General features: G+C 57.6%; 1 protein-coding gene across 11 annotated transcripts in view; it reads left to right on the forward strand.

The window, feature by feature from the left end:
* PXN (paxillin) overlaps window positions 1–10,346 on the forward strand; it is a 42,616-nt gene extending 32,270 nt beyond the window's left edge. For 5 of the 11 annotated variants that reach the window (XM_057526422.1, XM_057526418.1, XM_057526424.1 and 2 more), the window contains 13 exons: window positions 3–229; window positions 521–636; window positions 1,036–1,172; window positions 1,266–1,467; window positions 2,302–2,437; window positions 3,871–4,746; window positions 5,930–6,748; window positions 7,384–7,485; window positions 7,743–7,913; window positions 8,034–8,207; window positions 8,770–8,851; window positions 8,992–9,140; window positions 9,931–10,346. In XM_057526422.1, coding sequence (XP_057382405.1) covers window positions 1,079–1,172; window positions 1,266–1,467; window positions 2,302–2,437; window positions 3,871–4,746; window positions 5,930–6,748; window positions 7,384–7,485; window positions 7,743–7,913; window positions 8,034–8,207; window positions 8,770–8,851; window positions 8,992–9,140; window positions 9,931–10,197 — 3,072 coding nt within the window. In that variant the 5' untranslated portion in view covers window positions 3–229; window positions 521–636; window positions 1,036–1,078 and the 3' untranslated portion in view covers window positions 10,198–10,346. The remainder of the gene's footprint in view (window positions 1–2; window positions 230–520; window positions 637–1,035; window positions 1,173–1,265; window positions 1,468–2,301; window positions 2,438–3,870; window positions 4,747–5,929; window positions 6,749–7,383; window positions 7,486–7,742; window positions 7,914–8,033; window positions 8,208–8,769; window positions 8,852–8,991; window positions 9,141–9,930) is intronic. The other 6 variants (XM_057526420.1, XM_057526421.1, XM_057526419.1 and 3 more) reach the window with 6 other exon arrangements.
* Window positions 10,347–13,324: the final 2,978 nt, after the last annotated feature.

Below are 13,324 nucleotides of genomic sequence, written 5' to 3' on the forward strand. Positions count from 1 at the left end.
AGACGCCCTGCTGGCAGACTTGGAGTCCACGACCTCCCACATCTCCAAACGGCCTGTGTTCTTGTCTGAGGAGACCCCCTACTCGTACCCAACAGGAAACCACACATACCAGGAGATTGCCGTGCCACCCCCTGTCCCTCCACCCCCGTCCAGCGAGGCCCTCAATGGCACGGTCCTTGACCCCTTAGACCAGTGGCAGCCCAGCACCTCCCGATTCATCCACCAGCAGGTAAGGTGGGGACAGGGGCTCGGAAGTCAGCTTCAGGGCACAAGGAGCTTGTCTGGCAGTGGCTTGGAGAGCCAGCGATCAGGGAAGTGGGGAGAAGAGGCAGGAAGCGTCTGGCTCTCCCCACCCGCCGCTGCCACGTGAGGGGGCAGTGACCAAGTGTTAATCACCTGTCTCCTGGTCAGAGTGTGGAAACTCCCTGGTGAGACTGGCTGTGAGCAGGAGCCTTCCGGGGGTGATTCGGGCTGTTCCTTTTCCTCCCCGGGGAGGCTCTGAGCACTGTCCTTCCTGCAGCCTCCATCCCCGTCCCCCGTGTACGGCTCCAGTGCTAAAACTTCCAGTGCCTCCAACCCCCAGGACGGCATCGGCCTTCCGTGTCCCCGAGCCGGCGAGGAAGAGCACGTGTACAGGTACTGCCCAGCTCCTCCCCCTGCTTGGGAATCCTGCGCATCGGTGGGCAGAGGCCACTGAGGCCACGGACAGGCACGGCACAGCGCTGGAGGGGAGGGGGATTCTGCCTCAGGGGTCACTGGGTTAGACGGCAGAAGGCCTCTCAACTGGCCCGGTGGCCTTATCTGCCGTCACCGTGCAGCAGCTGGGCTGGCTCTCACATCGCCCTGCGTTGAGGAAGGTTCAGCAGCTGAAGCAAGACTTCTTTCCTCCCCTCTTCTTGCCACATCACTTCCCTGCTCTCCGTCCTCTGGCCGGTGGAGACGCTGTATCCCCTCTGCCTTATTCTCCTTGAGGATTTGGGGGCTGCCAGAGCTGGAGAGCGTCTCTCACCGAGGTCTTCCCTTTGCCTCTCAAAGCTTCCCCAACAAGCAGAAGTCGGCTGAGCCTTCACCCACCGTCATGAGCTCCTCCTTGGGCAGCAACCTTTCTGAACTCGACCGCCTGCTGCTGGAGCTGAACGCCGTGCAGCATAACCCCCCAGGCTTCCCTGCAGGTAGGACTAGGTCAGGCCCACCAGGCCCACCTGCTGGCCTCGATCCCTGCAGGGCTCAGGGCTGAGCAGCTTTTCTCTTTTCCTTCTCCCAAGATGAGGCCAACTCAAGCCCCCCACTGCCTGGGGCTCTGAGCCCCCACTATGGCATCCCAGAGAATAACAGCCCGCTGGGTGTCAAAGCTGGGCCACTGACCAAAGAGAAGCCCAAGCGGAACGGAGGCCGGGGCCTGGAGGACGTGCGGCCCAGCGTGGAGAGTCTCTTGGATGAGCTGGAGAGCTCCGTGCCCAGCCCCGTGTGAGTCTCCACTGGGCCCTCCCAGGCAGGGGAAGGTCTCGCCCAGCCCGTCCCGTGCTCCAGGGTCTGCCGTCTCATCCCCAGTGTCACCCGTTCCCTCTGAAGTGCCTGTTGTTTGCCAGGCCCTGCACCAGGCCTTGGGGGATGGTGGCGAGTCACGCAGACACCATGCCTGCCTTCAACGAGCCACTATCCATCAGGAAGGACAGACACTGTGCACGCTGAGGGCACCCGTAGCCCAGCAGCTGTCAGCACAGGCTTTGGAGCCACACAATAGGGTTCACATCTTGGCTGTGCACTTTCTAAGTGTTGTCTTTCAAGCCTTTGTTTTCCCATCTGTAGAATGGGATAAGGGGAAATGGGATAAGGGGGATAAGATCACCTACCTCAGTAGGGGTGAGACCCAATAACACACATAAAGCACGTGCACACAGGACCCATGGTAAGTGTCTACCGAGTCTTATCTCTCCCTGGTGTTACTGTGTTGTTGGAACAACCTCACATGTACATGCAGTGTTGTGGAGGATACACAGGATGCTGGGGCTTGTTGAACAGGCAGGCTTGGACTTGGTCTTCTTGGGAAAGGTGCCATTTGAGCTGCCCTCACCTCTGTCCCATCAGCTCACCTCAGTGCTCTGTCCTGCTGGCTGACAGCAGCCCCTTCCAACGATGGGTCCCCAGGAGAGACTGGGAGCTGGTGGGCTTCCCTGGGGTTGGGAGTGGCAGGACCCCAGTGTCAGAGCTGAGTTGTTGATCCCCTGGGGAGGGGAGGAACATGCTGGGGGTGCACGGGCTGGCCTCTGGGGTCCCCGCTGATGCCATGCCTGCGTGCAGCCCCGCCATCACTGTGAACCAGGGCGAGATGAGCAGCCCCCAGCGAGTCACCTCCAGCCAGCAGCAGACACGCATCTCCGCCTCTTCTGCCACCAGGGAGCTGGACGAGCTGATGGCCTCACTGTCGGATTTTAAGGTGCCCTGAGGTCCCTCTTTCCTGCCCTGGCCCCTCAGAACCCCCATCCTTCCCCTCCTGTACCTCAGCATGAGTAGCTGGAACTTGGCCCCTCCGTGTTTGGGTGCCTCGCCCTGAGCCCGGGACCCCGCAGGCAGTGCCCTGGCCTTGCCAGGATACGGGGGAGGGAGGGCCAGGCCGGCCACGTGGGGACTGAGCTGCCTCTCAGCCTGTGAAGGCAGGACATGCTCAGCAGGACATTCCTTCCTCCCTGGGTGCTCTCAGCTCCCAGCCACCCAGGCGAGGGATCAGGAGGCTGGGACAAAGGACCCTGTGTCGATGGCTGCTCTTGGTAGGGGAGGGGATGCTCTGCTGGGCCGTGTGGGATCCTGTGCCGAGAGGTCATTTGCCCTGGAGCCCCATCTCCCACGCTGGCTGGCTGTCCTCAACACATCCTTTCTTTCTGCCTCTGGCTCCTGAATCCACAGGCCTCTTCCGCCATCCTCCTTCCATCCTCCATGCGCCTCTGAGTCCCCACAAGTTCTTTCTGGGAAACCTCACCCATCAGGCTACTGGGCCAGTCCTGCATGAGGCGCCCCATCCCCTCCCCGCTGGGCCTCCCCAGGCCTTCCAGACCCGAGGTGTTTTATTAAGAGGATGCAATGCTTTGACGGGGACTGATGGTGACTGAACTCGCCAACAGTTGCTGACTCCACCCTTCCACAGGGGCATGACTTAGGGAATCGGAGGAGGGGAGCCGGCTCTTGGCCCCATTGGTGCCTCCAAACCTCCCTTCGGCTGGGGTTTCACGGAGGTGGGGGATGGGAGCGGCCTGGGCTTGTGGCCCTCGTGTGCCAGTGATTCTGAGTGGCCACAGTCAGGAGCAAGTACATCGGACTCAGGAGTTGGCCCGAGGGAGCCCTGCCCTAGCACCCTTTAGGCTGTGCTGCTTTTCTGAGATCCCTTGAGAAGCTGCGCTGGTTCTCACTGTGCCCCTGGAGCAAGGTCTCGGGGGATGTAGGAGAGCTGGGATTGTCTGGGAGAGACAGAGCCCAGAGCTGCCTGTGGCTGCCTGTCCCTTGATTGGTGCCTGGGCTGACCTCCCCGTGCTCCACCTCGCCTTAGCTTTTTCTCCCTCATCCGTACTCGGATTGGCGGGGGGTGGCGCCCGACAGGCATGGCTCAGAAGCTGCTTTCTGCTGCCTGGGTTTGATGGGAGCCAGGGATATGAAGCCCAGGAAAACCTTTCTGGGGGCTGGGTCTTCTTCCAGGGCCAGTCCTCATGCCTCAGCTTCACCACCACCTTGGTCTTGTCAGTGTAGACGATCTGGTCAGTGTAGACAGGGCCTCTCAGAGCCCTGAGGCCCAGCCTGCCCCTTGCAGTGAGCTTCCTTCCTCATCTCTCCCATCTCTCTCTCCTCTCCCCTCTGTCTTTTGTCTTTCTCCTCCTCCAGACCAGCTCCTCTGCTGTGGCCTTGAGCTCCCCAAGGCTGCTGCCCAACTCAGCTCCATCCCCACACCACATACTTTCTCCTCCTCCTCCTCCTCCTGGGCCCTCTGTATTCCTGCCACCCCCTAGGAAACCCTCCCCTCGAGGCCACGGCCACACCCTGGAGGTCCTCTGCGCTGAGGACAATGTGGCCCCCAGCTGGCTTGATTTGGCTGGCCTTGGGGAGATGCCTGACACCCCCAACTCAAGGTCTCCCTCCACGGAGAGTTCTTTGGGGCCACTGGGTGCAGAGAGCCAGGCTCGCGTTTGGAGGGACCCACCAAACGCGAGCCTGGTGAGTGAGCTCTCCAGGGTGCCTCCCGGCCACACTCTACCCCACGCTGGGTGCACAGGTCCCCAGGAGGCTGGGGAACCCCAAGTGCTGTCGGCCAACCCTTTGTGCCCGGGAGAGGCCGTGGCTGCCACATGGGAGTGGCCGTGGGCTCTGGAGGCACTTAGGCCTGAGTTCCCCTGGGGAGCTATGCCCAGCTTCCAGGAAGTAATCGAGCCAGCCACCATGGCTGTGGACCGTCAGGCTATCTTCCCGGATACCTGGAGTCTCACGAAGGCACGTGGACAGCAGAAGGAGAGGGCAAGGCCAGAGCCAGGGGAGCCAGAGAGCAGATGCCCTGCCCCAGTTGAGGAGGAGCAGTTAGGTGGAGAGACGCCCACAGTGGGCAGCCTGGTCAGGCCAGCCCAGGGGCCCGAGACCCCCAGGAGGCCAGAGGGCACCACTGAAGCCGCTGCAGAGGCCAGGAGGGAACGGCCAGAACTTCCACAGGCTGTGGTCGTGGACACACCCAACACCACGGAGAGGATTTCCACCTCTGGCCAGGCAGGCGTGAGCTCGCACGGCTGCTAGGCATGGCCCCGGCAGGCCGCACGTGGACCACGCCTGGCTAATTGCATGCAGCCTCCCACTCTGCGCATGTTTGCTTGGGCAGCCGATTCCGAGATGCCGTGGCCTGAGACCCTGACAACCAGCACTGGGCAGTGGGCTCTGTGGGGCCGGCAGAGCTCCCTGGGCCCTGGAATTTCTCTTAGTGGCACCCTGCCTCTTGCTTGACTAAGGCTTTTTCCTTCAGATGAGCTTCCCCTGACATCCTGATGGGATGTGTGTGGAGTGGTGAAAAGCATGGGCTTGGGAACCAGATAGAACTGAATACAAACCACACCTCCAACACTTGCTCCCTGGGTGACCTTGGGCAACGCCCCCACCGGCCTCAGTTTTCTCTTCTTTAAAATGAGGGTAATAGACCATTTCCCCCAGAGTTGTCCAGAGGATTAAATGAAGTAATGCCTGGAAAGTGCTTAGAAAGAACATAGCACACGGTCCCCCAGTAAGCCGTGGCTGACGTTAACGGTTATTATTCGCTTCTTGATTAAAATTTTAGGCCCTTTTCAAAAACAAAGTAAAATAAAACAACAACAAAAATAACCAAACCAGGACTTCCCTGGCAGTCCAGTGGTTAAGACTCCACACTCCCAATGCAGGGGGCACGGGTTTGATCCCTGGTCGGGGAACTAAGATCCCGCATGACACACGGTGTGGCCAAAAAAAAAAAAAATAATAACCAAACTGCTAGAAACACGTAGGTTATAATGTAAACAAGGAAAAAAAAAACCTGGTTGAAGGATTTACTGTAAGGAAAGACCGCATTTTTTCTACTGCGAATCAAAAAAAGGAAGGGAGGGAGGGAGGAAGGGAAATTCTTATGCCCTTTCAAGAATGTCCACTTACATTCTTTCAAATAATTCTTGTAATAACCCTGTAAGGCAGCTGAGAAAATACCGTTACCCCATTTCAAGGATGGAGAAGCTGAGGCCCTGGAAGTGAAGTGTCTTACCCAAGGTCAGGGCTGCCTTGGAGGGAGTCTGCTCTGCCCCCTGCCTCCACCCTAGCTCAGCTTGGCTCTTCTCTGGTGGTGTGGTCCTGCCCACCCCTCCTGGGGGCTCTTGAGTGTGGACTGAGCAGCATCTGCTGAGCCCAGAGTGGCCTGTGACAGCTTCCCTCCCCCCCTCAGATCCGCTCCATGATCAGGAGGAGCCGGGAGACCGGCCACGCTCACCCCATGTCCCGGGAGCCCTCCCCTCGTCGCCGGCTGGACCCCGCCACCCTGAGCAGAACCCCGTCCCAGGAGCGGCTCATCGCGGAGCTGCAGGGTCGGCTGGGCATCCAGCCGGAGGTGGAGGAGGCCGAGGGGGCCACGGGGGCCTCTGCCGAGGACTGGCTGACCGAGGGCGTCGTCATCACTGTGCAGCCGTGTGGGAGGCGGGCTAGGGGGCAGCTGGTAGAGAAGGTAGTGAGTAGGTGCCCAGGGCTGGGCCAGGGCGGAGGTCCTCCAGTTCTTCCCCAGCAGCAGCCAGAGGGGAAGTTTGGCATGTGGGGGGGTCCTGCATCCCGTGGCCTTGTGAGGCCAGCTTCACTCTTGGTGCCAGAGTGGGAGGGCCCCAGGGAGCCCCTGCTTGCTGAGCTGATGTTTCCTCCACCGTTGCCTTCATCTCTCTCCCTCTCTTCTTCCTCCCAGGTTGTCTTCCCTCCTGGCTCTCCCATTCCCCTGAGAAGAACCTTCTCTGTTCTGCCTTCTCCTCCTCCTCCCAGCCCTTTGCTCCAGCATCGCAAAGACGCCTCGGCCAGCAGCTCTTCTCCCCGGCCCAGCCCGCCCACCTCCTCCACCCTGGGGCCCTCGGCTCTTCCTCGAGGTCCCCTCGGGGTCCAGAGTGCTGGGGCGGGGCCACGGGAAGACGGTGTGCAGGGCCCCACCCCACCCACTCCTGCGCCCCACTCTGTGAGGTCCATGGGCTGCCAGACCGACGAGGACCCACTCTTCCCCCCGATGCAGGCAGGCCTCCCGGGGCCCTGACGCCAGCCCTGCCTGTCCCTGTCCTTACGCTCGAGTGGTGTTCCCACCCTGCACACACACACCCACTCTGTTCCTCCATCCACAAGCCCTGCATGGTACCGTGGTCCTTCCTGAGACCTGGCCTTGACCCTGGACCCTCGCTTAGCCTGATGTCCACGCTCTCACCCCCGAGACGTCAGCTGCCCTCTTTCTTCCCCGTGGGGCCTCCCCTCTGCCTGCCCCTTCTGCCGCCCCTCGGTCCTGCCCCCGGCTCCATCTGAGGAAGCCATTCCCAGAAGGAAAACCAAAACCTATTCCCCCCCTTCAGCCCCAGACCCAGTACCTGGCGAGGCCTCCTTGCTCTCCGGCCCCATCACTTCCCCTCCCTAAGTCCTGCACCTTTTGGTTGGCTTACCTCTCTCTCCCTCTTCATCTCTCCCTGGGCCTCTCTCTCGTGGTTGTTTTTCTCTAGACTTTTTCTCCTGATTTTGGTACTGCTAGTAGGGGAAAAAAAAATCCATCCTTTTATTTCATCCTAAAGTCCTTTTTGTGAAATGGTCCGATGACAAGGTCTCTTATTCTTTCTTCCTTAATTAAAAAAAAAATTCTTATTCTTGTTTCCTCTCCTATCTAAGATCCAGGGCCTGGAACAAAGAGCGGACGGAGAGCTGTGCTGGGCGGCCAGCTGGCCTCCGAACGGCAGCCAGAGCAGCCCTGAAGGGCAGGACGAGGGAGGGGTCAGTGCCAAGGCTGGGGCTTAATGTCCTGCTTGCCGTGTGTTCCCAGGGCTCGGTCAGGCCCACCGTGAGCCCCTCTGACACCAGAATGTCTTGCAGATGCCACTCCCACCTTGAGGGCTTCTGAAGCCCCTGGAGGGGCTACACTTCCTGCCTCCATCAGCCCGTCTGTCCAGGAGAGGGGAGAGCCCCTGGTGCTGCGAACCCCATCCCCAAGGCCCGGATGTCCTCACCTGCCCTCTCCCCTCTCTCCACAGTTCATGGCCCAGGGGAAGACAGGGAGCAGCTCTCCCCCGGGAGGGCCCCCAAAGCCTGGGAGCCAGCTTGACAGCATGCTGGGGAGCCTGCAGTCTGACCTGAACAAACTGGGGGTCGCCACGGTCGCCAAGGGGGTCTGCGGGGCCTGCAAGAAACCCATCGCGGGGCAGGTGATGATGGGGGAGTGGGGCAGGGGAGGGAGCGGCAGGTGGGCACGGGACCTTGGCTTCTCTGGGAGGGTGCTTTGTGGCAGACCTGGTTCCTGAACAATATCCTGCCTCCCTCCTCAGGTCGTGACCGCCATGGGGAAGACGTGGCACCCAGAGCACTTCGTCTGCACCCACTGCCAGGAGGAGATCGGATCCCGGAACTTCTTTGAGCGGGATGGACAGCCCTACTGTGAAAAGGACTATCACAACCTCTTCTCTCCGCGCTGCTACTACTGCAACGGGCCCATCCTGGATGTGAGTTCCTGGGTGCAGGTGGTGCTACCTGAGGCTCAGAGAGGTCACATTACATGGCCGAGCTCACACTGCTAGGAAACTGGGATTCACACTCAGGCCGGATGCACGGCTCGTCCTAATGCACATTAAGCAGCACTACCTCTCATCCCCGATTCCCTTCTGCTGAGACTCCCAGAGGTTAGGAGCCCTGCCCAGGTAAATGGAGTGGAGTGTGGGCTCCCTCACTCTCCTGCTGTGTGATGTTAGGGAAATGTCTAGCCTCTCTGAGCCTAAGTTTCTTCCCTTATAAAATGGGAGTCACAATAGAACCTATGATCTCAACTGCACATGAGGATTAAAGGAGACAGAGTGTGCCTGGCATATCACATCCTTCAATAAGTCGGAATTCTCAGTGGTATTCAGAGCACAGTTGGGAGAGACCCCCATCTTGGGAGTGTTATACTCTTTCCTTGGCTGGGGCTGGGGGCGGGGGCAGAAGGACGGCCTTGCCTGTGGGTCTCAGCTGTGGGATCTGTCCAGTGGGGCAGCTGCTCAGCTCTGGTCCCACACTTTGCTTTCACAGAAAGTGGTGACAGCCCTTGACCGGACGTGGCACCCCGAGCACTTCTTCTGTGCCCAGTGTGGAGCCTTCTTTGGGCCTGAAGGTACTGAGCGGTTCCTTCTCACTCGCTGTCGCCCGGAGCACTGGGGAGGCGTGGGCATGGTGGGAGACCTTGCTGAGGCTGGAGTCAGGGTGGCTCCTCCTCTGGAGGCCTCATCTGCCCCCCACACCCCCCCTCCTCAGGGTTCCACGAGAAAGACGGCAAGGCCTACTGCCGGAAGGATTACTTTGACATGTTCGCCCCCAAGTGTGGCGGCTGCGCCCGAGCCATCCTGGAGAACTACATCTCGGCCCTCAACACCCTGTGGCATCCTGAGTGCTTTGTGTGTCGGGTAAGGGGCCCCCAGCCCTCCTCTGGAGGGGGCCGAGAGTGGGCAGTGGGGAGAGAAGGGCCTACCTGACTGTGCTTTCTGAATCTGATTTACAGGCCCTGTTTGGGGGTATTAATGAGGTGAGAAGGCAGGGGGTGCACTCCTTCAAGTCCAGTAGGTCCTGGGCCAGGGCTCGTATTGAGGCTGGCAGAAACCAAGAGCAAGGTGGTCCTGTGCAGCAGCCCTGAGACGGGTCATGTTCGGGAGAAGGGTGTGTGAGAGTGAAATGAGATAATGCAAGCATTTGGCAGCCTCAGTGGAAATGTGCAATGGTTTCCAGACTGCATTCTGGGGGGTAGTGTCCGCCAGATGTTATTAGAGATCAAGTAAGCATCCCCTGATCAAATAAGTTTGGGAAACTGTTCATTGCCAGACTTCTCAGAGCCTTTAATACCTAAGTGTGCCTTTGGATCTCCAAATGGGAATCTAGGATGCAGAGTTTGACCCTGGAACCCTTTTCTCGACACCAGGGTTTCTGGGCACACTGTTAAGCCACCTGCTGAAGTGCCCAGGCGTAAGACCCGTGTTTGAATTCAGGCAGTGCAACTTAGCAGTGGCAAGTCAAGGTCATTGGGAGAATTCAATAAGCGTTTAGCACCACACTTGGCATGTAGAAGATGCTCAGCAAGGGGGAATCGTTTCGAGTGTGATGACCCTGACTGTCTCCTGCCCATCACCTGGGAGCTGCCTCAGCCCCCAGCCCTAGCCTGAGCCCCCTGCCACCCCCGCCCCACCCCTCTTCTGTCTCCAGGAGTGCTTCACACCATTTGTCAATGGCAGCTTCTTCGAGCACGACGGGCAGCCCTACTGTGAGGTGCACTACCACGAGCGGCGGGGCTCGCTGTGCTCCGGCTGCCAGAAGCCCATCACCGGCCGCTGCATCACTGCCATGGCCAAGAAGTTCCACCCGGAGCACTTTGTCTGTGCCTTCTGCCTCAAGCAGCTCAACAAGGGCACCTTCAAGGAGCAGAACGACAAGCCTTACTGTCAGAACTGCTTCGTCAAGCTCTTCTGCTAGGCCCGCTCATCCCTTCCTCTGCCCCGCTTCCTGGCCCAGCCTCCCAACTGCTACTGTGACCCAGAGGCCTCGCCCAGGGGTGAAGGGGCAAACCCGACTGAAACTGGAACCACGGCCTTGGCTGGTGCAGGATGGCAAGAGGGTCCTGAGGGGTCCTGCCTGCTTTTCTTACCCACTGCCAGAGCCTCTGGGCCTCCTTCCTCCTCCTGCAGCTCTCCCCAGGCTGCCAGCTCTTCACCCTCCCCAGAGGCAGAGGCTGGAGGGCTGCACCTGTGTCCCCACGAACCCGCCTGGCCAGGCCAGCACCCCACACTGGAGCCATCTCTCACTCATATTTCGGCAGTGGAGCTGGGGGTGGGGGTGGGGAGGGCAGGCAGGGTCACATGGGGGCCTCTTTTCATCCTTATCCTCCCCCCACAACCTAATTATCCTTGTTTCGAGAGTACTGGGGGACAGCAGCTCCCTCCAGACAATGCCAGCATCCACCCATCCATCCATCCAAGGGCGGAAGTGTCCAAGTGGCCACGGAAGGTTCCTTGTGCGCCTTCTGCCCTTCCAGTCTCCCCAGGCCTGGGCAGCTGCCCCCCGACCTCTGTAACTGCTCTGGTTCTACTGAGAAAGGCCTCTCCAGCAATAATGTTTTATAGTCACTTCCTCCTCCTCCGGGGATGGTGTGAGGTGGGGTTTCACCCCGTGCCTGGACACTGTACCAACTTTGATAGATTTCTACACTGAGGTTTGAATTCATATCGTCTGAGTTGCTTTTACTTCTCTATACAAAAATGATTTTGAAGAGATTTTAAAGACGTCTCCTTTTGTACCTTTCCCCCGTGTGCACTGCCACTGTCCTGTGTATGCCACGGTGGCTCTGGTATATGGGGTTTGCCTTGTACTGAGGGCTTGGAGGGGGGAAGCATTTGTATTTTATTTTTTCTTAGCACAAGCAGGTGAACTGGGAGCAGCTCTGTGACTCCCTTTCTCTAACTTCACAGCTCTTCACAAGGACTGTTTTATAAACTGCTGTATTTTGAAACCCCTTCCTTACTATCCAGGCCAGCAAGCTTTTCACTGAAACCGGCCTTAAGGGTGTCTTGCCCTTTGGGGCCTAGAATTCCGAACCTCATCCGTCCTGTTCCTGAGGGAGGAGAAGGGGGAAGTACACTTTGGGGGTGCTGTTTCCTAAGTAAGCCATTAGAAGTGTCCACTCCCCTGTGAACTTTCTGGCAACAGAGAACATTCTTGGCCTTCTCACTGCTTCTCTGGGGCTTGCTCTTCTGCCTCCTCAGGAAAGCTGGTATCTGATTTTGACCATTAGTCTTGTTGATTCCACTGGGTGCATCCCTTCCCCAAATTTCCTGCCCTCCCTGGAAACTGGTGTCCTGGGGAAAAGAGCCCAGGTCGTTGGCTGGGGGCCTGCTAGGATTCTGGGCAAAAGGACAAGATCTCGCTGAAGCAACAGGAAGCCCCCAGAGTGCTCTCCCCCAAGGATGAGACAGGTAGTGCTGGGGTTCTGGGTTAGTGGAACGGGGTCCCAGTGCGGTCTAAAGTGAGGAAGAGCCAGACCACTCCGCTAGCCTCCTAGCAGAGGCTGGGTGTGCTGAGCCTCTCAAGGAGGCTTCCCAAGGAGGGAAGAGGGTCCCTCCTTGGTGGCAGGGCTGAGAGCAGCCCGGGTCTGGGGAGGTCAGCCAGGCCCCACCACGGGTCTAATGTCTCCACGTCTACCCACAGGCCTTATTGCTCTGTTTACAGTGACCCTTCCCCTAGAGGACCTGGGGTTTCAGAGGTCCACCCTCTGGGTCAATGGTTATTTGATGATTTTAATTTTTTTTCTCTGTAAACTTATAACCTGGCTTTTCCCCATTTCAATTCCTGTGATTTATGCCAATAAAGTTTGCCATTATTTTCACCTGTGCTAGTGCCGTTTCTCTGTGGTCTGAGATTAACAACTTAGTTCCAGAAAAGATACCAAGCCCTCCCCAGGCTCACAAGGACCACAGTTTGGGGGTAAATCATTGAAGTTCACTTACTTGAGGCCAAAGCCCTGGGGATGGGATCCCTGTCCCACAGGGCACTTGTGGTCCTCCTGGCTTCCTGCATGGGTCAGGCCCTGCCCACTGCAATTTGCCATGGATTCGCCAAGGGCATCCTTACATGGGCCTGGGGGTGGCCTTACACTCACGGATGGGGGAAGAGGTTCAGATAGAACCGATGTGTACAAGGTATCCTGTGAATGAGCACAGAGACAGGATGTGAACCCAGGGCTTGTCTCTCTCTGTGTTCCTACATTGACCAGACACCACCACTCCCACGTTCCGGCACCACACCTCGGGTGTAAAACCTTCCCAGTTGAAAGTGGCTTCACTTACAGTTGCGGATGGCTCTCGACTGCCCCCTGGTGGTCATGTCTGTATTTGCATGCTTCCTCCTTGCTCTCGTCAGAGCCAGAACTCCGGTCTTGGGCCCTTGAGAGCTTCCTGGACAGCTTTGTAACTTCATAGTTTTCCTGTTGTTTGGAATGGTCCTCCAAAAGCTGCATGTTGACTTCTAGTCTGAACCCTGACCCTTTCACAGTAAGCTCAGAAGTGAAAATCACCTTCACCCCTCACCCAAAGATAATATTTCCAGCCCATGTTGGATTTATTTCTATAAATGAACACAGTACACTTCATTGTAATTTGTTTTTTCACTCAATTATACTTTGTATTTAACCATGTCAATAAATAAATATGTGCATCATTTTTTAATGGCTTCATGGTATTCCATTATATTGATGTACTACAATTAGAGACAATATTTATATTTATATCATCAGAGCCAGGATGTCCTTGGGAAGTTACTATGTGAAAACGTATATACTTGGAAAAGTGCATTTGGAGGGAAACAGCCTTCGGGTTTGGAAGGGACTGTATAGCATAGTGAGGCCCATGGGCTTTGAACTTGCTCCTAGATTTCGGTTCTGAAGCCACCACTTATCAGCTGATGGACTTGGGTGTATTATTTAACCTCTGTGAATTTTCTTATCAATAAAAGTGAAATACTAATACTGTACCTCCTTGGGGGATTGTTGCAAAGATTAACAGCGGTAATGTGCACAAAGTACGTAGCACAATGCTGGGCATGCAGTTAT

This window comes from Balaenoptera acutorostrata, chromosome 13, assembly GCF_949987535.1.
Source record: "Balaenoptera acutorostrata chromosome 13, mBalAcu1.1, whole genome shotgun sequence".
Taxonomy (NCBI): domain Eukaryota; kingdom Metazoa; phylum Chordata; class Mammalia; order Artiodactyla; family Balaenopteridae; genus Balaenoptera; species Balaenoptera acutorostrata.